This window comes from Arvicanthis niloticus, chromosome 7, assembly GCF_011762505.2.
Source record: "Arvicanthis niloticus isolate mArvNil1 chromosome 7, mArvNil1.pat.X, whole genome shotgun sequence".
NCBI lineage: Eukaryota > Metazoa > Chordata > Mammalia > Rodentia > Muridae > Arvicanthis > Arvicanthis niloticus.
Genome location: NC_047664.1, coordinates 13,983,983 through 14,011,564, shown reverse-complemented (window position 1 = coordinate 14,011,564; position 27,582 = coordinate 13,983,983). Strand labels below are relative to the sequence as shown.

At 37.9% G+C, this 27,582-nt stretch overlaps 2 protein-coding genes across 8 annotated transcripts in view; one reads left to right on the top strand and one right to left on the bottom strand.

Moving 5' to 3' along the window:
• The window catches only part of Rtn4 (reticulon 4), a 49,071-nt gene extending 25,113 nt beyond the window's left edge, over positions 1 to 23,958 (top strand). For 2 of the 3 annotated variants that reach the window (XM_034508781.2, XM_034508783.2), the window contains 6 exons: positions 15,394 to 15,601; positions 17,653 to 17,791; positions 21,912 to 21,981; positions 22,484 to 22,530; positions 22,681 to 22,739; positions 23,003 to 23,958. In XM_034508781.2, coding sequence (XP_034364672.1) covers positions 15,394 to 15,601; positions 17,653 to 17,791; positions 21,912 to 21,981; positions 22,484 to 22,530; positions 22,681 to 22,739; positions 23,003 to 23,045 — 566 coding nt within the window. In that variant the 3' untranslated portion in view covers positions 23,046 to 23,958. Of the gene's footprint in view, positions 1 to 120; positions 533 to 15,393; positions 15,602 to 17,652; positions 17,792 to 21,911; positions 21,982 to 22,483; positions 22,531 to 22,680; positions 22,740 to 23,002 lie in introns of those variants that run through there. The other variant, XM_034508784.2, reaches the window with a different exon arrangement.
• The window catches only part of Eml6 (EMAP like 6), a 250,107-nt gene continuing 245,693 nt past the window's right edge, over positions 23,169 to 27,582 (bottom strand). For all 5 annotated transcript variants that reach the window (XM_076937964.1, XM_076937967.1, XM_076937968.1 and 2 more), the window contains 2 exons: positions 27,461 to 27,561; positions 23,169 to 25,768 (listed from right to left, as the gene is read on the bottom strand). In XM_076937964.1, coding sequence (XP_076794079.1) covers positions 25,744 to 25,768; positions 27,461 to 27,561 — 126 coding nt within the window. In that variant the 3' untranslated portion in view covers positions 23,169 to 25,743. The remainder of the gene's footprint in view (positions 25,769 to 27,460; positions 27,562 to 27,582) is intronic.

Below are 27,582 nucleotides of genomic sequence, written 5' to 3'. Positions count from 1 at the left end.
TATTAACCTATTTGGATTAGTCCATTTCTGTTAACTGCTAATTTCAAGTGAAACCGAAAACACAGTAGCACAATTGAACTGTCCTTCATAAAGAAAAGAGAAGTCTGTGGGTGCAGACTCAGTTCTGTGTGTTTCAGGTATATTTAGTGGTTGGCTCTGTTGGGAGAGTTTCCCTTTCTTTTGGTAGCTGCCCCCTTCCCTACAAAGGCAGCTCCATTTGGCATAAGCAGCAAGCAAATGGCTAGGACAATAAACAGATAGAAGGAAAGCATTAATGTCTGGGTATTAGTAGCCTAGTTACAGATTGTACTGCGTCAGCTTGCTCCACACCCCGAAAAATCAGGTGACTCCAGCCCTGCTGCAGTTGTGCAGCAGGGACTGCAGGCTTAGGTGGAGGAAGCGGGGATCTTATGTCTCAGGGAGAACTTTGCAGTTTACAGCTTTTCTGTTGGTATGCATAATTTGTAATTGCTGCTGGACCGCAGATCGTGGCAAGAAATGGACGGTCAGAAGAAACATTGGAAGGACAAGGGTATGTCTTTTTAATCTTTCACTCGTTTTTTTATGTAACCAGTAAGATTTCTGTGGGTAAGCTTTGCAGTTTAGATTGAAAGTGAAGCCTGTGAGCATGTAATGCTTAAGATTAACATGAAACAGCTGCCTCCGGTGTTTTTATAGTTAATTGTATACAGGAAAGATGTCATGTTCTGTTTCAGTGGTGTTCGGTTTAGTCGTTTTAGACCTGTCTGTTGATTCTTTTCTAATCTTGTGTGTTGAGATTAGTATGGGATTAACATCTCATTTGTTTGGTTACTTTGGTGTGAAGAATGTATAACCATCTCTGTAGTCTGATGGAATTTCATGACAACTTTAAAAAAAGCTCAGCTGCTGTCCCTGAAATGTATCCATAGGTTGTAGGTAGCAGAATTGGATTGTATCTTTGAAAATCAAATGTGAACCTTTGAAGTTCTTACTTGAATGCTTTTTAATTCTTATGTATCTTGAAACTATTCAGATATACACACACTTTTAAATGCATATCTAGATTTAAAGTACTAACCTTTGTCCTTGTAATAACCAATCAGTGATCTTGATCTTCCTCCTCCCCCTTGAAAACTTAGATCGTTTAAAATCTCAGTGGCTCATTGTGTAAGAATTTAAGCCTGCAGAGCAGTAGTAAAATATCAACTACTGAATATTTGAACAGCGTCTTATTATGTAGCTTGACAAGTGCTATATAATGGGGGGAGGGGGAGCAAGAGCGAGTTGTGTATCTGACCCCTAGAATAAGTTGTCTTAAAAATTGTTAGAACTGTTTTTAAGTGGCCCAGATAAAGGCTAGGGTTTGGTTTTGTTTTCCTGGCTAATTTTCAAGTTTTATACTTCTTTTATTATTAACATAGGGATAATGTTAAAAGCATTTCTGCAGCTGGCTGACTGCAATGACCTGCTTTAAAATCAAAACCAAAACCAGTCAGTAAAAAAAAAAAAATGTGGGGGAAAGGTAAGTTTAACATTGAATTCATATGAGTCTTTGTTAAGGGTCTTTTATTCAACATAAAGGGGAAACAGTTGTGAGCTTTATAAAAAGGATTTTATTAAAAAGCTTAATAAAAAAGGACTTTTCTTTAGCTTAGCCATAAATGTTAAAAATGAAGTGAATCAATGTGTTAATTTTTGGTAAGTAAAAAGATACTTGTGATAATAAAGTAGGTGAGAAGCCACAGTAGGGCTCATTCTGCAGCTTTCAAGTTTTCATATGAACTACTTCAACTGTAGAGTATTAAAATGTTAAACTCTTAGTTATAAGATAATGGAGGGAGATAAAGCCAAGAAATTAAAACGCAGTAAAATCTATCTTTTATCAGAGATTTAACTATTAAAGGCCCTTGAGTCTGTCTGCCGAGCCTAGATTTATTTGTTTGTAAATCTGGTTGGCTGATACTTTTTAGTGCCTTTTGTTCTTAGCTCTTGTTTGAGTAAGTCAGACCAACTTAACTATTTTTTCCCCTCAACTAGGTGTTGTTGTTATATTTTAGTGTTTTCTCTATCAGCTGCTATTGCTAAAGATCACATAGTAAGATTTAAATTGGAAATCACTGAGATGCCTAAGGTGAAGGAGGTTTTTGAAAAAGTGAGGAACCTAGAAGAAAGAACCTTGAGGTGTCTGGGTAAACTTAAAATATATGTACTTAGACCCTGTCCCCCATATCTGCATTCCTGTGTTCCCAAGATTCCCTTCCCAAAGCTGTCAGCAGTAACAAATATTCTGATTTCATGTTTGGCTTTGGTTTTGTTTTGGTGAAGTTTTAAATGTGTTTGCTGTTTTGGTGATTTTGTTTTTGCTTATTAGATATCTAGTTCTTTAGACAGAGCAGTATTATAATTGGTATTGTTTGTTACAGTATTACTATTTTTTCTGTTCATTAGCAGAATATTTTGGCAAATTAATTCTATAATATTTCATTATTGAGGTTATATGGAAAACTTAGATTAAGATGAAGGATGGGAAGACTTGCCAGTCTAGGTCAGTTAGGTGGAAGAATGACGTAACTGTTGGCAGCAGATACAACTCCACACTGTAACCCATGGCAACCCGCAAGTTCTTTTTGAGACACCACCACAGGAAAGAATTTTAGGACCATGGTAGGAAGAAGAGGTTAAGAGAAAGGGGTGCCTGGGAAGAAAATACAACATACTGTGCTCACAATTCTCAAAGAATTGCAATTAGTAGCAGGCATATCCATTTTGGTGGCTCTCAAGGTACATCTTAAAGGATGCTCAGAAACTTTTTCCGTACATGAGTTAAAACTATACTGTCTGTTAGTTCCTTGGATGGGCTCAAACCTAATAAGATAAAGTCAGGAGCTCAGGTTGCCCCAGGAGTTAGGACATGCCCTTTTGTTTTTAAGTGGGGCTTCTGGTGAGATTCCTAAAACTTGCAACAGTTAATTTTGTTGGAATTCTTGATTCTTAGTCGGTAAGAGGCTTCACCTGGGTGAGGGGTTCCTTCCCCTTCCCAGCCACATAGTTTTTCCTGCCTTTCTAATTATACCTGCTTTGTAAGCACTAAGAAGATATTATCCAGTGACTAGCATTTTCTGGATAGAGTAGGCTGAATAGCATAATAGTTGAAAGATAGATTTGTAGGATCAAAGATGATAGAAGATTAGAAGGTCTAGGTCAGATTTCCTGAAGCTTCCCTATGGTTCACAAGAAAGATTCCTGTGATTCCATCAAAGCAAGTTCTACAGGGCCTGGCAATCTGGTGTCATCATTTTATAACTGGGCATATTTGAAAAGCAATCTAGGGGTTCACACCTCAGTTATATTATGTTTTGATTTTGATTAGGTAAGAAACTTCCTCTAAGTTTTTATTCTGTTGTGTGATTTATAGGGTTCCAATTTTGAGATTCTCTGAGGTTTTATGACAAGATGCTCTGGGCCAGGTTGTACTGGTTTGATGTTTTAAAGTAGGTAGTAATAAGTAATGGTGGGTTCAGAAGGCCATCTGTGGTGTAGTATAAGCTGGAGGAGAACCTAGAGGCCTGAGTTTGGGACAATTGGGGTTATGCCTGGAGTTAAGAACACCCTGAACCTCGTCTGAAATGGGGATGAGAAAGAAGTAACATATATGAGAACAGTAAGTAGGTTGCAGGACTACCTGAAGTTGCATTCCCAATGAACACATTAGCATCAGAAGATTTTTTTTTGAAGCCAAATTGAGTTCTAGACAATTTGAAGTGATGGAAATGCCAAGCAACGATAAAGAATACAAAACAAATGTAAAAGTGAGGGTGGTTATCTTTTTGGAAAAACTGAAGATAGGGAAGCAAAGCCATTAGCAACGAGCCTACGTTAATGGAGCGCCAGAAGTTAGCTCTAACAGCAGTAGAAGGAGCAGGAGAGTGTGGTTTCACCAACAGGAGAGGACTGGAGATCTCAAGGAGGGCTGGTTGTAGAGAAACTGTTTAGGATGAAGATAAAGTGATTGCAGACCCTGTCAGATCTTAGGAGGAAGTGCAATATTGCCCATTTTTGCTAGTGCTTTTTGTAGATTAGGAAGTTCAATTGCTTTAGATGACCTTTGTGAGAAGTTTCAGTAGCATTAAAGTTCAGTTGATTATGCTTAATGACAAAATGGCTTCAGAACATCATATCTGGTGCATTCTTCCCTTGTGGACTCTTAGAGAGCTTCCTAGTCTTGCCTGGAAGTCATTTCAGCTTCTGTGAATGCTTAAAATGGCTGAGACGTAGGTGTATGTGCTGCTGCTAAGTGGGGGTGGGGGTGGGGGTGGGGGAGCCTGCCCAGATGCCTGAAATGCTGGCTTTTCCCTTGAGCCTGGGAAGGAGGCAGTCTAAGAGAGGAGTTTGTCATTAACCAATTTTAAGAAGTGCTAATCTTAGGAAGAAACCTGCTTTTAATTCTAAATTTAGCTAACACTCAGTGAAATTTGGGCCTTCATCGTCTTTCTAGATTATTTATTTATTTATTTATTTATTTATTTATTTATTTTTTGGTTGTTAAGTAGCAGGACAGTGTTGTAGAAAATAGAGAATGGCTTTGGGTTTTTTTTTTTTTTTTTTTTTAAATAATGAAGTAAGGGACTAGAAGATTATATTATACATTGTATTCTGTAATATTGAGTAATTCAGTAGATATTTCCACCTTTAAAATCACATCACTTTACTATGTTGCTGGTTAAACTGAGTACAATTGAATTAAATTCTGTTCTTTTTCATGGTTGCTGTTCAGTTGCCGAGTATTTGGACATTAGCGCATGCTTGCAGCATTGCTTTTCAGAAAGACGAGTGAAATGTTGCTCTGAGCAACGAGTTGGTGTCTGTCTGGGAGCCATGGCTAAAATTAATTCTCATGGTTTTAACTTTAGGATAGGAATTTATTAGTTTTAAGTAAATTACACAAGCAGGTTTGCACATTTTCTCCAAATGTATATATGTTTTCAGTGGTTATAGGGAATATAATATAGAATCTTTAAGGGATATGTATTGGGACCAGTGGAAATTTATTCTGTTGCTTTCCTTATTTACCCTGATCTGAATATTCATATTTTTAAAAATCAGATCACTAACTGATCTATATTTCATGTGATGGCTGAAATAAAATTATCTTCTTAAAGAACAGTTCTAATTGTGCCACTGAAAAGGTTGTTCTTTGCTTTTCAAGGTAAACTTACACAGATGATCCTGGGGTTACTATTAAGGCATTCCATGACTGAGTCCCCCTACACCCATCCCCACACAAGCCACTGAAGGACCTGCCCGAGCAACGTGCCTACTATTGTATTTCTCTGATCTTACCTCTTACACATTTTCTTCTGATTTTTATTTTGACCATGTATTTAAGACCCATTCTTCCCAGATTGACATGATGCTGGCCTTCTTTAAACTCGTTTTTTGAGCTGTGTCACATAAGGGCTTTATGTTTGTAACATTCCTTAAAGGCAAAAATGGGCCTCCTGGTTGACACTGCACAACTTCTCCCTAAAGTGACAGACAGCTTTAATGGTTTACTCCTTGCCTTGAACTTTGTACATACATTTCTGATTAAAAAGAATATATTTTTTCCCAGTTGGGGATTTAGGATTCTCTTTTCTAAAAGGAGCAATGAAACAACTTATAAATTAAGAATTTTAGGGGGCCAGAAAGATAGCTCAGCAGTTATAAGCACTGGCTTCTCTTGTAGAGGACCCAGGTTCAGTTCCCAGTATCCACATGTAACTGCAGTTCCAGGGTCTCCTACATCCTCTCCTGCCCTCCACGGGTGCCAGGCTTTCACATGGTGCACAGACTAAATGCAGGCAAAATACACATGTAAAAGCGAGTACTTGTTAAAAAGAATTTAAGATTTCACCTGCAGATGAGAGTCTTGTCATTTACATTTATCCAAGAAAACTTAATATGCTAAATTATCTGCATAGACCCACAAAACTGTAGTATGAGGCTTTTATTTTATAGTTTGTATCAGAATAACCAAGGAGTGAGGAGGAAAAAAGCTAAATTGACCCATACTGTGATAATTTACCCATGCATAGTTCACTGTGGCAACTTTTTGTACCTGGTACCATTTACCATGTATTTTTGTTGCTCTCTTTTTTTTTTTTTTTTTTTTTTTTTTTTTAATTTATTTATTTAATGCATGTAAGTACACTGTAGCTAGCTGTCTTCAGACACACCAGAAGAGGGCATCAGATCCCATTACAGATGGTTGTGAGCCACCATGTGGTTTCTGGGAATTGAACTCAGGACCTCTGAAACAGCAGCCAGTGCTCTTAACCTCTGAGCCACCTCTCCAGCCCCTGGTTCTCACTCTTAAAAAAAAAAGAGCAGTAGTCTTATTACATCAACCATGGAAAAAGGTAGGTGTGGTTAGTAGCTTAGTATAGTTAAAAGATTAAGTCTCTGAGACTTGTATTGAGCCTGTGATATACTTTCTCTTAAGGACTGGATTACATCTTGACTGTAGGAAGGATATTTATGCAGTCAAGAGAATTCTCTTTACTCTGTGTGTGTGTTTAACTTAATCTCAGCTGTTGCTAGAATTTGGACTTAAGGGCACTGAGTTTAGTTTAGCCAGTGTTGTTTGAATTCTTGGAGCTATGTTCTGAGACCAAACTATCTTTCTCTGCCTTTCATAGCCAAGGTTGACTTACACTGTGTATATACACTGTGTATATAAGAGGTGTGTGTGTGTGTGTGTGTGTGTGTGTGTGTGTGTGTGTGTGTGTGTTTGTGTTCTGTCTGACGCCTTTTACATTTACTTTGTATGCATGTGTGAGGTGTGATAGGTACTAAGATACTAACGTGTCGGCTTTTCTTATATGTAATACCACCATCCTATTTATTTTGTATAAATGCAAACCAACTCAAATATGAAAAGCCGTGAAGAGACCTTGCATATCTGAAAGTGGAAGTTGAATATTCAAACAAATTTGGGAATGTTTCCTATCAGACTACAGACTTTGAAAATTTAAAATTTTTCTGTAAGAATATGAGGAATATGCATAACTCCATGTATGCAGTCTTTTATAACTAATTTTTATAATTAAAAATTGTCAGTTTTGCCGGGCAGTGGTGGCGCACGCCTTTAATCCCAGCACTTGGGAGGCAGAGGCAGGTGGATTTCTGAGTTCGAGGCCAGCCTGGTCTACAGAGTGAGTTCCAGGACAGCCAGGGCTACACAGAGAAACCCTGTCTCGAAAAACCAAAAAAAAAGAAAAAAAAAAAAAAAAGTCAATTTTTGTGCAAGGAGTGTTTAGGAGTAGATAGATACATATTAAAGAGAAAATACTTAGCTTTAACTTAAAATAGTATTAAATATGGATTTTGCTAGGAATGGATAATTATACTACTAGAGAAATTGGAAATGTGAAGTTAGGGATATTTTCTATTCTGTTTTGTATTGGTGCCCCGACCAACATTAATACTTTTTTTATGTGGGCTCCCTATAAAGTCCTATGGGTCCCAGGTATCAGACTCAGGTCATTCAGCTTGTTGTCATATGCCTTTATCCACTGCATCAGTTTGCTAGCCCTTTTTGTATTGAAAGCTATATGAACTAACTAAATAAATCAATGATTTTAATTATTAGTGAGTCAAATATAATGATGGTAGGAGCTCATTATTCTCTCTCTTTTTTTAAAGATGTTTTTAAAATAGGGCCTTGAAATTGAAACCTGACTTCAAGCTAACTTGAATGCGAATTTCATTTAAGGAAAATGTAACAGGATGACTTGTGCATGTAAGGCATTTGGTCTAGCACTATTTTTAGCTATAGCAGATGACAGCCTGTGATTACCAAATGTATGCGGCTCTTTGCACTGAGTCAGTAAAAGAAAATCTGGGTTCCTTTAAATTTAAATTTTAGTTAGATAAAGTGCACAATACAAAATTAAAAGTTTTCTATATTTTTAAAATTTGAAAACAAAGATAAGGGAAATAAATCCTTTTTTCTAGATTATAGGTATTTATTTAAATAGATTGGCATAAACCCACATGTGTTTCCTATAGTTTTAAGGGGAAATCACTGTTCAGTTCTTCTTGGATCTTTAAAAGTGGTGTTCCATGAACATTTTATATGAGCGTTTAAAAGTTGCGTATAAAACCATCCTTTATTTGATATTTTCATAAGAATTTTCTGCATGTGAGTGTGGTGCCTGTCTGAGCATGTGTGTAACAATCACGCCTGGTGCCCACAATGGCCAGTCGATGAGCTGGGCCCCCTGAACTTCAGTTACACATTGTTGTGAATCACAGTGGGGTGATGGAAATCAAACCTTGTGTTTCTAAAGAAGCCTTTTCTTTAGCACCTTTTATCAGATATTTACTTTGTATTTTCTTCCATTTTGAAGATTGTCTTCACCTTCTTTATTATGTCCTTTAAAACAAAATATTTTATTATAAGAGGCTTAATATATTTACTTTCTCTTGTGTTTATGCTAATAACATACTTTAATAAACAAAGTCTTGAAGTTCTACACCTACATTTTTCTTTTAAAAGAGCTGTTACTTTTAAAAGCTCCCCCTCATGTAAGCATGGGTAGGAATATGTATATAGGTCAGAAGGCATCTTACTGGGGTTAATTCTTGGCTTCTACCATGTGGGTCTAGGAGATGAAATAAAATGTCTTATCAAGCTTGGTGGCAGGTGCCTTTACCCACTCAGCCATCTTGCCGACAGCCTTAAAGCATTTTATAGTTTAAACTCCTATCTTTAGATTCTTATTCTATTTTGAGTTAATATTTTGTTATTTTTAATAGTGTGTTTGTCATGAATGCAGATAGCTACTGCAGCTAGAGGGATCAGATCCTCTGGAGCTGAAGTTAAAGAGATTTGGGAACTGTTAATGGCTGAACTATCTCTCTACCCCATAAGTTAACCTTTCATGTAATATAAAGTACCGGAATCTAGGGAATCCAGTAGCATTCCCCTGCAGTTGGACATCCAGCTGTCCAGTAGCATTGTTGAAAAGACTTCTTAGCTTTGTTGTCAAACTCACCTGACAACATATATAAAAGTTGATTGTATTTCACTTATATTCCTGTGTATATGTATATGACTGTGTTTGTATATGACTTACAGGGTCAGGTTTATGTTTTGTTTGTTTTTTTGAGACAGTCTTGCTATATAGCTCCAACTGACCTCTAGCTTGCCATTCTCTTGTTATTAAAAGCTTTGTAGGAAATTTTGTATAGGAGAAGTATGAGCCCTCTAGGATTGTTTTGGTTACTGCAGATGTTTTTTTTTTTTTTTTTTGAGCTGTCTTGTGTTGGAGACACAGCTGGGCTTTTGTTTTGATGGGATTTGCACTTGGTCTAATTAGAGGAATGTTATATGTCATCCAAGACTGTGGGATAGCTTTCTGTTTAAGTCAGTCATTTATTTCTCTTAACTGTAAGTTTTCAGTTTACTTCATTTGTTCTCAGCTATGTGTATTCCTAGGAATTATATTCTTTGTCTGTGAATGTTAACAGTGTTGTTTTGAAGTTCAGTTGGATTGCAGTTGGCTCTGCATGATGCTGTGCCCACAGTGTCACTAGACTTCCTTAGGAATTGTAGTTGCTGTTTTGTGGCTTCCTTGGGAAATTCTAAATGTAAGATCATATTAGCTACAAATACCTTAATTTCTTTTTGTCCAATCATTCATTGCCCAAATTCTGGTTGAAAACTTCCAGGACATTTATGGGCACGAAGTGTCTTATTACTAGTTTTAAGTGGAAGATGCCAGTTTTGCACCATGAAGAATGATGTTCACTGTAGTTTTGTAGATTTTATTTTTGATCAGTTTGAAGATAATTCTTTTTTTTTTTCCTTGTTGTTTTGTTGACTGTTAACCATGAAATGATGTTGGACCTCATCAGATGCTTTTTCTGCAACTGTTGTGGTCTTATTCCTATTTTGTTTATGGTGTATGTGTGGGTTGTTGTTCATATGTAGCGTGAACTTTGCATTCTCAGAACAGATCATACTAAGTTATACATTGCAGGATTTTGACTTGTTAGTATTATGGTGAAATTATTGTTCTGTATTCATATGAGATGTTTATCTGTAGTTGTCTACTGATGTCTGCCCGATTTGGGTATTCAAGGTGAACAAATTTCTAAATTAACTAATGATGTAAGGCTCTGATGAGTTATCAGAGGCATGTGGATATTTCTTGGGATTTTTATATCCTTTTTTTCCCATGGAGAATCATTGCTCTTGGGTGGATTTAATCTTCCTAATTTTAAAAAAGTAAAACCAACATGAAGAGTCTATATGAAACTAAAGTACTTCTGACAAGTATGAATTAGACAAGTGTTTTTGCTAGAAATTTGTGTTTTTCCTTTTTGCAGCTTCACTGACAACCTCGTTACAAAATGAGATTGAAAATCTTTTAGTTTTTGCCACAGTTTTGTCACAGCTTTGGAGAATGTATTCTGTCCTACATGTGCTTACCACTGTGTAGCTGTCTGTGCTCCTGTCTGTACTTACCTAATGGTCTCATGAACGTCTCAACTACAGCATTCCTAGGACTTATTTTAACTTGACTATCATGATTGCATTGAGATAGTCATGTGTTTTCATGCGGTATCTGAACTTTCTTGTATAATTTCCAGAGTTCTTGCATTTATTGACAAGATCTGATTGCATCTGATTATTAAGTTATCAGGCAGCAATATTCTGTGTGTATATGAATGTGCATGTCCCTTCACACACTGGTGTGTAGATATGGAGGTTCTAGGACAGCTTTGAGTGGTAGTACAGAGACGGGATCTCTTCTTGGCTTGGAGCTGGCATATTAGTAGGCTGTTTGGCCAGTGGGCCCTCGAATCTGCTTCTCTCTGCTTTCCTGACACGAGGATTACAAGTGTTTGCCATTGTGCTGGCCTTTATGTGTTTGGGTATTGAACTTAGGTCCATGTACCAACTGCGTTGCTTCCCCCGTCTGTGGTGGTGTTCTTATAGGAGGGAATTCCACTGCACCACTCGAGCTGCTGTCGTTTAGTAGTATTGAATAGGGATTAAGGCAGTATTTTGTGATTATAAATTGTGGTTGCTACTAAAATGAGACAGTTTCAAATAGCACAGAAATGCATAAAGAAACAGGCAAGACTTACCTATAATCCCACTATTAAAGAAGTAAAAGTATTACTTAGTAGATTTTGTTTTCAGATTTCATGGCTGGACATGTTTTTGGTTTGTTTGTTTATAGAGACAGGGTCTTGCTATATGTAGTCCAAACTGGTCTCAAATTCATTCATTGTTGTAGCCCAGGCTGGCCTTGTTCTCATGATTCTTTTAATACTCTGTTTTCAAGTATCATTATAGGCATCTTTCTTTACAGACCAGTGTTGCCATTATATGTATACTAGCTTTAATCAAATTCATACTGTTTTTAAAAGGTATTTTCAGAAACTTGATTGGACAGCTAGATAGCTCAGTGGGTAAAGGTGCATGGTACCAAGTCTGACCTCCTGGATTCAATCCCTGGAACCCACATGGGATAAAGAAGAATGGACTCCCATAAGTATCCCTGATTTCCACACATGTGCTGTGGTATGCACATGCTCAGTTCATTCACAAGTACATGAAAAGTGACTTGAAAAACCTAATTCTATTTTTCGGCTCTGAGAAGTACTTGTTACACGTATTGCAGTAAGCTCTTAGCTGCGCTGTCAGTGGTGAGTAGATGTAGGTGTCTGTGCTGTCTAGGATGTCAGCTTAGCACAGAAAGTCATCTGAGAGGAGGCAGCCTCAATGGAGGGATTGCTTCTAGAAGATTGTCTATAGAACATTTTCTTAATTAGAGACTCCTGGGAGAGAATGCCCAGACAGACCATTTGGGTGATGCTATCCCTCAGCTTATGCTCCTGGGTTCTGTGAGAAAGCAGGCTGAGCAAGCCACGGGGGTGGGGGTGGGGTGGGGAGGGTGCCAGTAAGCAGCAGCACCCCCTCCATGGTTGCCGCATCAGCTTCTATTTCCAGGTTCCTGTCCTATTTGTGGACCTGTCCTGACTTACTTCCTTCAGTGATGGTCTATAATGTGAAAGTGTAAGTCAAATAAACCCCTTTCTCCCCAACTTGCTTTTGGTCATGGTGTTTCACCTCAGCAATAGCAACCCTAACTAGGACAGTATCCTATATCTTTTTAATTTCACATAGACATTCTTCTTGACCTTTGTGATTCATTTCACATGCAATGACTCTTAGCCTATATTCTGCCCATTCATCAAGCATGCAGATGTATGACATTCTAAAGAACTTGAATGTGCTGACTCTTCAGTTTATGCACAGGTGCTTTAACAACAGGAAGTCTCATTATATCTATCACCTTCCACTTCTAAAGTGTAAAAAGCTTTTTATATATTTTTTGGTTTTCTCATAATTACAATTATGTAGTACAATTACAGTGATTTACAGTTGCTCAAAAAGTGACAGGATTAAGTACTTACTGATTTCATGAAGTTTATGTTTGGCACACAGTATTTATTGTTTCTGAGAAGGTTCAGTTTAGAACATTTAAGCCTCCTACATTCAGAAGTATAGCTCTTAAAGGGAGATCTACTTTAAAATTGCATAGGTACAAGCTAATGCCAATAGTAAAAGTTTGAGTGTAGGACTTTGTGTTAAGTATAAATCATGTTAGCTTCTGAAGGGAAAAGAAATTTACCCTTTGTTAACGATAAAACTCAAGTCAAGGGAGGTTCAAGTCTCACCTAAAGTTACATAGTTGCAGAGTTAGTGCTAGGAAGTCGGTCTCTGAACTTGGCCTCTTTCTACTATATTCACTAGTATACAACCTGTGGATTAATTATACATTGTGACTAATTATTGAACCTCTGAATTTTCTTTGCCTTTTATACACACACACACACACACACACACACACACACACGTTGCAAAGTCAGTTTTGATTTAACAGTTGTTGGATGTCCTTGATGAAGCATAGTGAGTGCACGTGCATTTATTTGATTGTCTTACCAGTAGAAATACTACAGATGAGTAAATGGCTTTGAATGCTTTGAGAGCACTCGTTTTTATATGAGTATTTGGATATTAATTGCAAGGAAAGAACAATCTGCTGATTGCTCAGTCCTAGGTTGGTGTTATCTTAAAATATATTATTGTATGTATTTGTTATCTTAAAATGTATTATTGTGTATGTATTCGGGCATGTTTGTGTGGAGAACATTTGTTCTCCCCCACTTGGGTTCTAGGGAATCAGTAACACGTACCTTTTCCATTGAGATATCTAAGTTTTTAAAATCTACCCCCCCTGTGGTTTTAAAAGTGACATGTTTATGTGTAACATCATAGTTCATCAGGTCAATAACTTAATCATAATGAAGTTTTCCGTTTTTATGTCTTTGCTACTTTTGTACCTAGGAATGAAGGTGATGGGGCTTTTTGGGGCAATATTAGTAATACAACTAATAACTATTCTGACTTTACCAAATCCTATATCAAATACTTTATCTTATCATTTTATTGATAGAAAATCTCTGGCTGGGCTGTGGGGGCACTTGGGAGGCAGAGGCAGGCAGATTTCTGAGTTCGAGGCCATCCTGGTCTACAGAGTGAGTTCCAGGACAGCCTGGGCTACACAGAGAAACCCTGTCTCAAAAACAAAAACAAAAAAGAAAGAAAGAAAAAAAAAAAAAAGAAAATCTCAATTCATTTTCCTCATTTAATGAATCCCATGTCAGTGAGACAATTCCTATTTTTATATATAGTTTAATGATGGGGCTGTCCGTGTAGGGGGTTTGGCAACTTGCCTGAGGTTACATTGCTAGTAATTTGTTCTGCTGTTGGAGTCTAGGTCACCCAGCTCTAAAGCTTTGAGTGTGGGCTTATATAAGCCACTGTTAGAGCACACAAGGGAACCTCACAGGAAATGCTGCCACTGCTATGTCATTCCCAGGGAGGAAAGATGACATTATTAGAGCTTCAGGAGATGTGAGTCCTGCCAGTTTTCCAGCTTCTTCTTTTAAATGCGTATACTGTCACTGTCTTCAGACACACCAGAAGAGGGCATTGGATCCCATTACAGATGGTTGTGAGCCACCATGTGGTTTCTGGGAATTGAACTTGGGACCTCTGGAACAGCAGCCAGTGTTCTTAACCGCTACTGAACCATCTCTCCAGACCCCTGGCTTTTTAATGGCAGTTGGATTCCTCTGTTCAGAGTTTTTAATTTTTTTTCAGCTTCTTTGTCCCATTCTTGAGTTACTGTTATAGTGTAATATTTACTTTAAAACTTTACTGAGTATTCATCCTAGAAAAGATATACTTTAGCATTTTAGAATTGAAAAGAGCCATAAAAGTACAGTTGCCAGCTTTCTGCTCATTTCACTAGGCTGACTTTTTGTTTTTGAGTTATGATCTTGTTATGTATACCTGGCTGGCCTGGCACTTGCTGCTTTTAGTCTGGTTAGCCTGAAACTTGCAACAGTCATGCTCAGTCTCCCAGGTGCTAGAATGTGACCATCATGCCTAGCTCAGTGTCAGAAAACTATTGACATTACTGTGATCTCTGTTGACTGTGATGTTATTCACAGGATCATTTTGACAACACAGATTAGGCTATTTCAAGGTCTGGTCGGTCCTCAGATGCATTGGTAGGAGCAAATTGCATACATCAGTACTGATGTAGGTATTCTAGATGGAGGCTTAAAATCATAGCGTGAAAACGTTCAACGAAAAAGGCTGTTGATCATACTATGGTATATCCTAGGCATATACCCAAGCCCCACTTACTAAGTGCTTAAGATATATACTCAGGGGAGTTAAGCCTTTGTAATAATACTTGCTGCTTTATAGCTCACATATTTTTTCTTATAAAGTACTTTGAGTGATAAATGGAAGCCATGCTCATTTAAAGCATTCCTTTAAAGTGTGACTTTTTAAAGATGTTACCTCCTGTATCTTAAAATTTTCAGGAGTTAAAAGTTCTACTTGAGTGTAGCCCTATTTGTTTACTCAGGACCTCTGCTCTAACCACTGAGCCATCTCTCTAGCCCCTCAACGTTTTTAAAATTTTATTTTCTATACTTATGTCATACTATTTCAATAGTCCTTTTAGTATGTACTATTTCCCTGTAATTTGAATATCATGCATAGTATGAAGAAGAAATGTCTCAAGGTGACTTTAAGTGAGCTCTGCCAGGCCTAAGAAGTAATGTGTAGCTAGAATGATTTGGTCACTCAGCCGGGAGATTGGCCCAAAAGAAGGACTATGGGAAAAGTACAAACTTAGCATATCACTGATAGGCAGCTTATTCTGGGTTTAATGTCTTAGGTGTGTGTCGTCTATGTAGAGCGTGTAACTGTGCTAGACCAGAATGGTTAAGGCAGTGTTCTAATGTCAGACTTCTTCTTTGAATTTTTAGTGGTTGACCTTCTCTACTGGAGAGACATTAAGAAGACTGGAGTGGTGTTTGGTGCCAGCTTATTCCTGCTGTTGTCTCTGACAGTGTTCAGCATTGTGAGTGTAACGGCCTACATTGCCTTGGCCCTGCTCTCTGTGACTATCAGCTTTAGGATATATAAGGGTGTGATCCAGGCTATCCAGAAATCAGATGAAGGCCACCCATTCAGGTGAGATGTTTGAAAAATGAGGCAACACTACGAATAGGATTAGTATTAAGACTTCGGTCTTCTACCTGTAGGATTATAGTTGTGTGACTTCGTTGTTGCTTAGAGATAATCTACCAAGAGCATATCTGCGTTTTAAATTTCTTATGGCAGAAAAGATGGCTCATTAATGTTTACTAGTAAACATTGGTTATCACAGTGGATTTTAGAGCTGGTGAAGTCTGTTGTTTTACTGTTTACATTTATTATTATGTAATACTATATACCTTTCCCATTGCCTCCCCTGGTACATGTTCTTACCTGCTTGCCTCGGTTTCTCAGAGCTTTATACAGAAATGGGAAATACGGATTTTAGTAACTTCAAATTGAAGCTTCAAAATGACAGTTATGTGCTATGAACCATTGACAAGTATGATTTTTAAAGCAGTTGTAATGAAATACATGAAATGTTATTCTAATTTATCCACAGTATTAGTTTTATATATCATTTAGTTTTAAAGAATTTTTGAAAAGACTACCAGTTTCTTTATTGTTTTATATTTCCTTTTAGACACACCTTTTTCATAAAGGCATTTACAGTCTTTTACAAATTCAGCTGACATGCCAGTTTAGGCCTGTTGAACAGCTTTTCAGTTGCCTAGTCATACTGGTGCAGATAAAGTGATAGATATAGTTCACCTGTGGTAACTATTGTGGTAATTGTTTTGGCATATAAAAGAGTGGTAGATTAAAGTCCTGGGATCTTAGGACTCAGGTCTGAAGAGCCTTCATGTCTTGGGTGGGGTATGAGGTGAGGCTACTTCATGGTCTAAGTTTTCACCACAGGAAGAAGCGACCTTTGCTTTAGGAAAATAGCATGACAACCAAGGCATTATGATTTAAAAAAAAAAAAAGTTTAAAATGACTCATGACTTATTTCCGGCTTTAACATAGGGAGCAGTGGAAAGGTGACCAAAATTAGGTATTCTCTCTGTTGGAATCAGAGTAATACAGAGCTTGGACTGGACACAATTCTTTATCTAGTTTATAGAGTTGCAGGCTTGACCCAGGAGAATTGAAATACTTTTTTGCAAGAGTATTTAGCTAGAAAATAGCCAATCTTCTAATGCCCACCTGAGCTCAACCCACCCTGCTATGTTAGGAAGCTCAGATAGGCTAATCTGGTGTTGATGAAGAGAATAGACCTGCTAGATCAGAAACAGGGTTGCACACTGATAGAGTGTCTCAGTGTGCAAATACTAGCAGATACTTAACAACAGTGATCAGGACACATACTCTGCATACTGCAAAGGTAGGAATATGAGACAGTGTTGTCTCAGGACACTGTGAGGAAATAGGACTAGTTTAAGTATGGTGAATATCATCTTTGAAATAATCAAATGATCATCTCCAAATTATTATCTTGTTAAATTTAACACTTCCCCCACACTATACAGCATGCCTGAGAGCTTAAAATGGAGAGTAAATATTACTCTTTACTGGTATTGCTGCTGTACTCTAAGCAGCTATTTTACATGCTAGTGTTTAACATTTTTGGCATTTCTCCATAAAGAGAATAAGGAAATGAATAGAATCTTTGGTAGCAGACCCTAATAAGACTCAGAAAGTAATTTTTTGAGTGATTTGGAGGCAAAGTGGTGTTACATTTTACTCATTAAATCCTCTTGATTAATTTCCTTTATAAATGAGAAAGCAGCCTTAGAAGATTAAGTTTGCAAACTTGGATTACTAAGAAAATTATAGCAATTAAAATTTAAAATGGCTTTAAAGCGTGCTTCTTCTATTAGCTTGGGAATTTGGGCTTTGTTTTATTTTGTTTGAGATATTTCTGTAGCCAAGGTTGGTTTTAAACTAGTAACAATCCTTCTGTCTTGGCCCTCAAGTGCTGGGATTATAAGCATGAGCCACCACAGCCAGCTTACTTTGGATTTTTATAATAAGAGTAGGCCTTTATAGTAGATTGTTTTACACTGTTAATCTCCTCTTTATAGATCTGTGATTGCTGATTGACATGTGGGAATGTGTCAGTTGAGGACTTTTGTTTTGTCTTTTAGGGCATATTTGGAGTCTGAAGTTGCTGTATCAGAGGAATTGGTTCAGAAATACAGTAATTCTGCTCTTGGTCATGTGAACAGCACAATAAAAGAACTGCGGCGCCTCTTTTTAGTTGATGATTTAGTTGATTCACTGAAGGTAAGTTGATTTTATTTTTTACTTACATATATCAGAAAGATTGGCAATATGAAATTCTATTTTTCTTTATTCAAATAAGTCATGAAGATGAAATGAAATCACATCAATATAAATTTAGGTTTGAAAATTCAGGGCCCTGTGTTTAGATTTGTATGAGAACTATAGCTTGACCCTTTTCTCCTTAAGGGAATACTTTTAAGAAAGAGAAATTGAGAAGAAAATTTTGTTTTTGATTTTGGGTTTAAAAACCCAAAGCTCAAGAAAAGTGAGTTGATTACATTTTCATATGGAAGTTCATGCTTCATCATGTCAGCGAACACAGCCTGAGCAGGTCCCAGAATCGGCTTTGGTATCTCCTCTTCTTTAAAGGTGACAGATCATAAACACCGCAGGTGCACACTCTACAGGGAAGGGTCTTCCTGGGTGAATGGGGATCCACTACATGAGACTTTAACTTCTGCATGTTACTGTATATGGGTGTCACAGATTCCAGCTATTTGAGCCCAGGAGATTTGGCTTGAAATTCAACAAAAACGTAAGCAGTCCTCAAGTGGTTATGGGCCAGGCATGGTGACACATGCTTTTAATTTCACCACTCAGAAAGCAAAGGTGGGGGGCTCTCTGTGAGGTCAAGGCTAGGTCAAAACCTTGGTCTAGACCATCTAGGCCTATAGAGTAAGGCCCTGTCTCAAATAAAATAAATAAAAATAGATTGTAACACTCAAGAGTCTGAGTCAAGCTTTACATAGAGTATTGCCTTTCTAAAGAGAGTTCCTGCATATTCACTTTGTATATGTATGGCTGTGTTTATCCATCATAGTTTTTGTTTCCATGGAAAAGCAAATGGTGTTCCTTCTGGGAATGAACTTCTAATTTGAATTTTTTTAAAGGCACTTATGAGCTTTTGACTAGAATTGCTTTGATTTCTAGCTAATAAAATGAAATGGGAACATTTTAATTTCTAGAAAACATTGACATTTTATAATAGACAAACTCTGTAGCTTTGACAAAACAGTTTTTAAAGAAACATTTGCAAACAGTTTGTATAATATATTACCAGCTCTCTTAGATGTCCTCAGTTTATAGAATGGTAGATTCTAGGTCACATATATCACTTATTTGAAACTTTTGTAAATATTTGAGTCACTCTTGCAAACACATGACAACACCCCCTCCTCATTTCCCACGCCCTTTAAATTCCCTTTCTTTTCTTCCCCCCAGAATGAGGGAAGAGTTTCTTTAAGTTTTCAGTCATCAAAGGAATATCAAATTCCAGGGCTCTGCAGTCAGCCCCTGAGATGACCTGACCACATGAATGTACCTGGTTTATTCCTGGTAGTTGACTCAGGCAAATGAAAATAAGATATGTTGTTACGGGTTCCTTCCTAGCTTTTTGTCTGCTTGTTTCATTTGTTTTGCTCCTCTGAAATAAAATTTAAGATTTTTAATCCTAGACAAGATTTCAGGTATCTATAAAATGATCAATAATCCATTTTCCCATTTCATGGGCCAAATCAGTCACTGTTGAAATAATTCTTGATCTATTGAGAATGTAGCTTAGACATTAAATACTGTCAACATTTTAGGCCTATTTTATTCACTTTTAAAACATTGGATCTTAAGCTGGGTGGTGGTGGTAAAGGCAGAGAAAAGTAGATCTCTGAATTAGAGTACTTGCCCGGTCTAGGGTGAGTTCCAGGACAGCCAGAGCTGAACAGAGAAACCCTGTCTTGAAAAACTTTAAAACAAACAAACAAACACCGGAGACAACATTGCATCATTGGATGTTAACACTGCTGCAGCATTGCCCAGGCGGGCTCTGAGCACCACAGATTGGGGGTACAGGTATGCATCACCTGGCACTGTGTGTGACAGGGATGTTTCCTACCTGGCTAAGGGTTAAATTTTTTGTGATCTGTGTAAGGATCTTTAGTGAGGGCTCTTGTTCTAAAGAGCAGTTTTCAGTCATGGCTGCACATTGGAGTCAAGTGAGGAGATATATTTTATATAAATTTATCTGGGAAAGTGAAGGAACTGGAGTTTCTATTCTCAGAAGTTCTGACTTAATATCTCTGAGAACACTGAATGGAGGACGGCTGTTAGAAAGTTATGACATTAGCTATAAAACCCTGTCTGTTCCTACCTCCAGTTTTTTTTTTGTTTTTTTTTGTTTTTTGTTTTTTTTTTTTTTAATTTTAAATGTATATCATACCTGTTGGGGTCATCTTTGGTGCCCCAAGAGAGAAGCTTGAAGCTTTAACAGAAAGTTCCTATGTTGTAAGCCAGGAATGTGCACATGAATCCTTCCCCTTCATCCCCCATGTGTGTTTGTGTTTGGAGGGGGACATTCTTGTATACTTAGGAGGCTGAGAACCACTTAAAACCAGATTGAAACTAACATCTCCAAAAAGGTGGGGTCCTGCCCTTTGAAACACCAAATACAAAAATTTCATTTAATAGGGACTAAAACTGGGCAATTGTAGTGTGTTTTTAATGTGTGTCTGTAGCAAGGCTTTGGGTGATCAAGACTAGACTTTATGTGATAGTAGATCTGTGGCTTTCAGTGGAAAATTGTAGCTGAAGTTGCCTGATACGCAATTATGTTTCAGGATATGATTTTTTTTCTTTTTATTGATTCTTTGTTCACATCATATACCCCAATTCCACTGATCTCCCTGCCCCTTAGTATCTACTCTCTGGCCTTGCAAACTTCCTTCCAAAATAAAATTAACAAAACAAAACAAAGCATAGAAAACATCTCACTGTGGAAGCCATAGTGTGCCCCACAGTATACCCTTTGTCTCTTCCTCTTTACTTGCAAATGCTCGGTGCAGCTTTGGATCTGCAGGACCAGCCCTATCAAGTGCTCCATCAGGTCATTGATGAGGTAGATTTTGGGGTGGGCCAACTCAGAGCCTAGTTCTGGGCCTGGGTGGTATCTGAGCTGGTTAGCTGGCTGGGTCAGCTCTCTAACACCTACACCAACAGGGCCAGGCGGGGGTCCCTGTGTCTGTGGATCCTGCTGGTCCTAATTACTCCCAGTGTTGGGGCAGATATTGTGGCCTCTTCACTTATGATCCTGGGTGAGTCGAGCTTCCTTTGGGTGTTGTGAAACTGGGATCGGAGCTAGCACCCAAGGTCTGCTCAGGGCACTGGCTCAGACTGGATGGAATTGATATCACAAGTTTTAGAAATGAAGGAGAACTTTATAATCTTATCAAACTATTTATGAGTGTATACATGTATTATGTATATTATATATATACATATATATATATATGCATTACTCATATTTCACATGCATTAATTCTCAAAATGGAGCTGTTGTTTTAGAAGCAGAATCTTTTTTTAAATACTTACTATCATATTTGCTCTTTTGGTTTTTTTTTTTAATCTCAAAATGAGCCAAATTATTAAAATACACTTTAAGTTAATATAATCTAATGAGCCCCGGAGGAAACAGTGAAACCTGTACTATTGTCACCAGGTAACTTAGTAAACCTTCCTGGCTTAAGTTTTTATGTGCTGTGGTAATGAATAGACAAAATTAAGAGTAATAAAAGAGTTTGTCATGTCCAGCACCTAATATTTGGTAAATAAAGGTAGTTAAAGGAATAGTGATCAATTACATTGACTAATGTGTACATCAATTACATTAAATAATAGTATGAAAGTTTGAGATGTCCTTCCTGGATTAATTGTAACCCTCGTGTGTCACGCATACTGAGCAGTGAAATGCTTTTGGCACCTCAAACTCTTTGTTCCATTGCTTATGACATAACTGCTATTTTGATGTGTGAAATACTCAGTTTGTGTATTTTTTCAAGCATCTTTAGGTGCTTTCTTTTCTCTCCCATTGTTGAAAAGCTAGACAGTGACTAGAGCTAGAGGGGCAGTGTGCCTTTCCCATGTGCTCTCTGCTGGGAGAAAGCAGTCTGCTCTATCACCCTTCTAAGGAAAAGTGACTCAAATCCCAGTTTTAGTCAAGTTAGGTTTCTAAAGTCAGACAATAAAGACTGACTTTACTTGGTTTTCAAGGTCTGTGTCTAATGGCATTTAGATGTATAATTGTCGGGGGGAAATTTAATTTTGCTTATCATGGGCTCTTGTTTGATTACAGTTTGCAGTGTTGATGTGGGTCTTTACTTACGTCGGTGCCTTGTTCAACGGTTTGACACTACTGATTTTAGGTAAGACTACAAAAAGATTGAAAATCACTTAGAGACATTTTTGTAGAGAATATCTTTATTGTAATATATATATATATATATATATATATATATATATATATATATATATATATATATATGAATAAGGTTGGTAGGTCTTTAAGTAGCTGATACTAATACTGTTTTATTGAAATGCTATGTTAGCTCCTGAAGACTATTTCAGCTAACAGCTCTCCTACCTGATGGTACACTCCTGAGTTTAAATTGGGGTGGCTGTATTTTATAAAATCTCTGTGATGTGATTTGAAGCTAAGCATGGTTTCTCAGTACATGCAGGAGAGCTTGAGCATTTCCCAGACCTCAGGAGAATGTGAACACTATGTATGCTTTAAGAGCACTGCCTGGTTACCTTGGTTACTATTGACTTGAATATTCACTTCAGAGTGGTACCAGTCTTTTTTTTTTTTATTATTATTTTTTTATTTTTTTATTTATTTTTAAAGCTGTATGTTTACTTTTTCAGCTCTGATTTCACTCTTCAGTATTCCTGTTATTTATGAACGGCATCAGGTAATTTCTTAACTGTGGAGACTGCAGAATATAAAGCTTACTCTTATTTTAAAGGACTTAAAAAAGTCTTAAGGCTTTAGTTTGTTGGTATGGAGTAGTGTTTGCTATTCTGTGGCAATGGTAGTTTTGTAATGCTTTATCCTTTCTCAGGCGCAGATAGATCATTACCTAGGACTCGCAAACAAGAGCGTTAAGGACGCCATGGCCAAGTAAGTACGCCTCCAGCCTTCTTGCCAAGGGCCAGGCTGGGATCCTGCACTTGTCTGTCCTTTCAGCATTGGCAGAACATGTGCCCTTCCAAGGCCAGGATTAACTCTAAAAATGTTTTTTTTTAAACATTAAGCAAAAGTGGGAAAATCAGTCTATATTTTGGTAGCTTTATGATTCTCTAAATAATATATAGCATAGTGTTTTTTAAAGAAGTGGGAAACAAAACAAACAAAAAACTTGACATTTTTCTTTTCATTTGTAGAATCCAAGCAAAAATCCCTGGATTGAAGCGCAAAGCAGAGTGAAAAGGCCCCAAACAGTAGACCTTCATCTTTCAAGGGGACACTCACTTGATTACGGGGGTGGGCGGGTCAGGGGTAAGCCCTGGGTGGCCGTGTGGTTTCAGCTCTTCATTTTTAGCAGTGCACTGTTTGAGGAAAAATTACCTGTCTTGACTTCCTGTGTTTGTCATCTTAAGTATTTGTAAGCTGCTATGTATGGATCTCATTGTAGTCAGACTTGTTTTCCCCAGATGAGGCACTTGGTGAATAAAGGACACTGGGAAAGCTGTGTATTATTATTCTGTTGCAGGTTAGTCTGGCTATATTTGGAAAGTTGCAAAGAAGGTAGATCTGGGGATGGGAAAAACCCTTTTCACAGTGTACTGTGTTTGGTCGGTGTAAAATCAATGCAGATTTTTCTGAAATGAAATGTTTAGATGAGAGCATACTACTAAAGCAGAGTGGAAACAATCTCTTTGTGGTGTGTTCTAGGTGTATTGTGGATTTACTGTTATATTGCCAATATAAGTAAATATAGACATAATCTATATATAGTGTTTCACAAAGCTTAGATCTTTAACCTTGCAGCTGCCCCACAGTGCTTGGCCTCCGAGTCCTCGGTTATACAGTGTAGTCCCAAGCACATGACTAGGGAGAGACTGTGTTTGTAGGCGCGCTACCACCTGTTCTCAAGAAAACATAGAGCTCCAACATAAATGTCAGTTTAAAGACTTACTGTATGTATAGTTAATTTTGTCACAGACTCTGATTCTATGGACTGAAATAAATGCTTCCAAATGTTTGCAGTTATCAAACATTGATATGCAAGAAATCATAAAATGAAGACTTATACCATTGTGGTTTAAGCCGTACTGAATTATCTGTGGAATGCATTGTGAACTGTAAAAGCAAAGTATCAATAAAGCTTATAGACTTACATATGTGTTTAGTGTTTTAGTTTCATGAATGCACAGCAAAAACATGGTAGGCTGTTCAGAGAGTGGACACATGGTAACATGCTAGTTCATGAAACAGCTTAAGAACAAAGAATATATTTACATAGTGAGATTTATTTGACTTATAACAAAAGGTTTTAAATTATTTTATACTTTGAAAATAAACTCATGCACCAATATTTTAACAGAATACAGTGCAAGATTTATGAATATACATGAAATTACACCATATAAATTTTACAAAGAAGACTTTTAAAGTCTTTATAACAGACACTATTGCTCTTCAAATATATACGTACATATATCATTGATCAGTCAGTTGTTCATCCACATGGTTACTTAATGCAAGATCTGTCTGAATGAAAAGTCAGTAGTACAAGATAGGCAGACACAGTTATTCCTCAGCATCGCCAGATACAGAAAACAGAATCAGGGCTGCCTAGGGCTCTACTGGACCCAGCAGCCTGCTAGTGGGTTAATGTAAGGCATTAATAAATTGGCGTGTAAAATAGCTTGATGTGTAATCTAATCCTTTTAGAATGCTGAAGCACTTCTGTGGTAAATGTTAATAATCTATTCTTTAACTGAAAATGCTCATTTCTCCCTTTCTCTAAATTGGCAATTGCAGATAGCTAGGAACTCAGGGTGGAGAATTTTAGTGCACAGACTGGAAGGACTCAATGGTGTATGTACTCAGGACTTCAACTCCCACCAGCCTTCTTCCAGTGAGTGCCCTCTGTGTGACAGAACTGAGTGAGGGCCTTTTGGCTACTAATCTTTAAGTCACATTCTGTCCTGCAACTGACTAGAGAAATTCAAATACTCCTTATAGTGGGGAATATGTTCAAGAGGTTTTTAAAAATCTGAATTTACCCTGCATTAACCATCTGAAGTGAACGGAGCTAAGCCAGCCCTACCCAAGGGGGTGTAAACTAAACAGCTTTTTAGAAGACAGATCAGCTCACTTGAATACATTGGAGCTTTCCCCTCTTCACGTGTTGTAGAAGCTGTTTTGTTTGGGGGGATGCCAGGCTACATTGAAGATCTGACACTAACATAAACTCCATGCTACTTCCTGTGGAATTGGACTCTGCCGCTCACCTTATAACCACTCTCCCAGAGCAGGACATAGTGATAACTCTGCTAATCCCATAGCCCTCCTCAGTTTTGAAGTTTTAGCACCATGTAAAGGAAGGAGACAATGTGGGAAGTGAGGCAGCAGCCCACAAACTGGGAACTTTGAAGGCACTTAATGGATATAAAACTGCAAATGAAATTTTAAAAAATTAACTTTTTAAAACTTGTTTATACACGGCTCATTTGGTTTTGAAAGCTAAATGTGGCAAATGGTATTTCTGTACTTAAGTGCTTCCAACTTACATCGTGTCCAATGAACATTCTTGAAATACATAGAAACAGAATAGCAAAACACCTTTGTAAAAGTCTTAATGCAAATTAAAAGCTACATATTGATTAGGGTAACTGAGGATGTAAATTTTATCAGTGGGCTACATCATCCCAATTTCATCATTAGTGTAGTTATAAGTATAGGTTTTAGTCTCCAGAACAGAAGCAAACAGTCTTAATATTGTAGGAATGTGCCTTCCTTACTAGCATCACCGTCTTGCAAAGTCCAGATTGTGAGAGTCCTGTATCACTAGCATTCAGAGCTTGTGCGTCCCACGGTAGTTGGCATCGAGGAGGTGCCCCTGCACTGCCTGAAAGTAGCTTGGGAGAAGCAGCCATAGTGCATGGGGTTCTGGTGTTTACAGACATCGCCACACAAATACACTGAAAAGCAAATCAGACATTTTTGTGTGGTCAGATACTATAATGCTGCCAAGTGTCACTGCCTTGCCAAGTGCTCGAGATTGAAAAGTGTAAGCCCATTGCCACCCATTGTAGTCCACTCTCCTTCCCAGTCACCATTTTAAAAAAATTTTTTTTTAAGGTTGTTTTTTGGGACAGGGTTTTACTATGTAGTCGGAGGATTATAGGTGTGAGCCATCATATCTGGTTTACTGTTCTTTTTTTAGACTTCTTTGATGTGTATCTCCTTAGACTCCTTTTGCTGCTTTGAACATTTGTGCAAAATGAAGTCACTGGGGACTTTTGCCAGCCCAACACACTGTCCTGTTACTATTGAAGAGGGTTCATCAGTGCGTTTGAATGAAGCCCCTTTTATATGTTGTACACCATGTCCTCAGGCCTTATATTCTTAAGTTACTTTTAAGTCTTGTTTGTAAACAGAAGTCACCTTGTATTTCCTGCACGGGGCTGGCCTGTTCATTTAGGTCTCTTTCCATCATGTTCTGTTTGACTGGTACTATTTTCAATGGTTGCTCATTTTTCCAAAGGAACTGGTGTCATTACTACCCCAAGCAGTAATCCCTGGAACTGGTGTCATTACTTCCCCAAGCAGTAATCCCCGCAATAGCTAGCACAGTGAGCAGGAGGTGGCTCAACAGGCAGACCGTCATAGCGCACTGTGTTCTTTATAGGTGCTTCTCTTACAACTTGACTCAGACCACTAAAAATATCAAAATTTAATGGTTTAAAATTAATTTAGTGCCTGTACACACTCATGTACAAGCTCGATTTCAGGGGTGGGTACTTTCCATTTGGCAGGGCTTGAACTCAAGTTATCAGGCTTGCTAGTCCTGTTTTTCTTTTTCAGCTACCCCTGAGTTTTTATTAAACAAAAACAATATTTGGTAATGTAATAAAACCTTTCAATATGTTGAAATTGAGTTATGGAATGACCTGGTCCTGTCCCCTCCATATGCTAGGAAACCCTCTCCTACTTCAGAAATCAAAGTGGCTACAGACCTATGGGTCAGGTTAGAAGGGTTCCTTCCTTCTGAAACAATGGCTTCCCAGCCATGCTTCATGCCAAATGACCTGTGTAGTTCACCTCGAGATCAAACGCTGCCTTGGCTCTTTGTCCAAACAGCTTGTTGGGCTTGGGCTTAGGAGTGGTCCTACATCTCAGCATCTCCTCTTCCTCATAGCAACGCACTTGCTTCCATTGTTTCTTAGTGTCACTAAAGGCTCAGTGTTATTAGCATCTTTAAGCTTAATAAGGTGTTAGCATCATCAAGCTAGGCTATAATGATGCATCTGAAAGACATTAACACAGACTGGCAATTCAAGGACATGTGGAGGAAGGTTGATTCAACCTGATTCTCAGTGATTGTTTCTACTGAAGTTAGCCATTCCAGATTTCTTACCCCTTTGCCCCTCACCCCCAGCAGTGTTCAGAATAGCTTTCATATGACCTGAACTCAGCCATTCCCTAGTAGGGACACAGGCCTGTCAAATTTTGTTGAGAACCCCAGCAGCAGAATATAGTAGGAAGGGGTTTTTTTCCCCTAAAAAATTGTGAAGTTTCCTTTGTATTGTTTCATATCAGACCTTCCCTGTGTTCCTGGCGGAACCTGGCCCACAGGATACCCGAACTAGGCAGAATTAATCTGGTACAACCTGCAGTCGTCTCCTCCGGTGCTGACCACATACTTGTCATCATAAGAGAAACGGATGTTTGTCACATGAGCAGAGTGACCAAAGTAACGTTTGTGCTTGGCCTGTGAGGAAAAGCAAACACA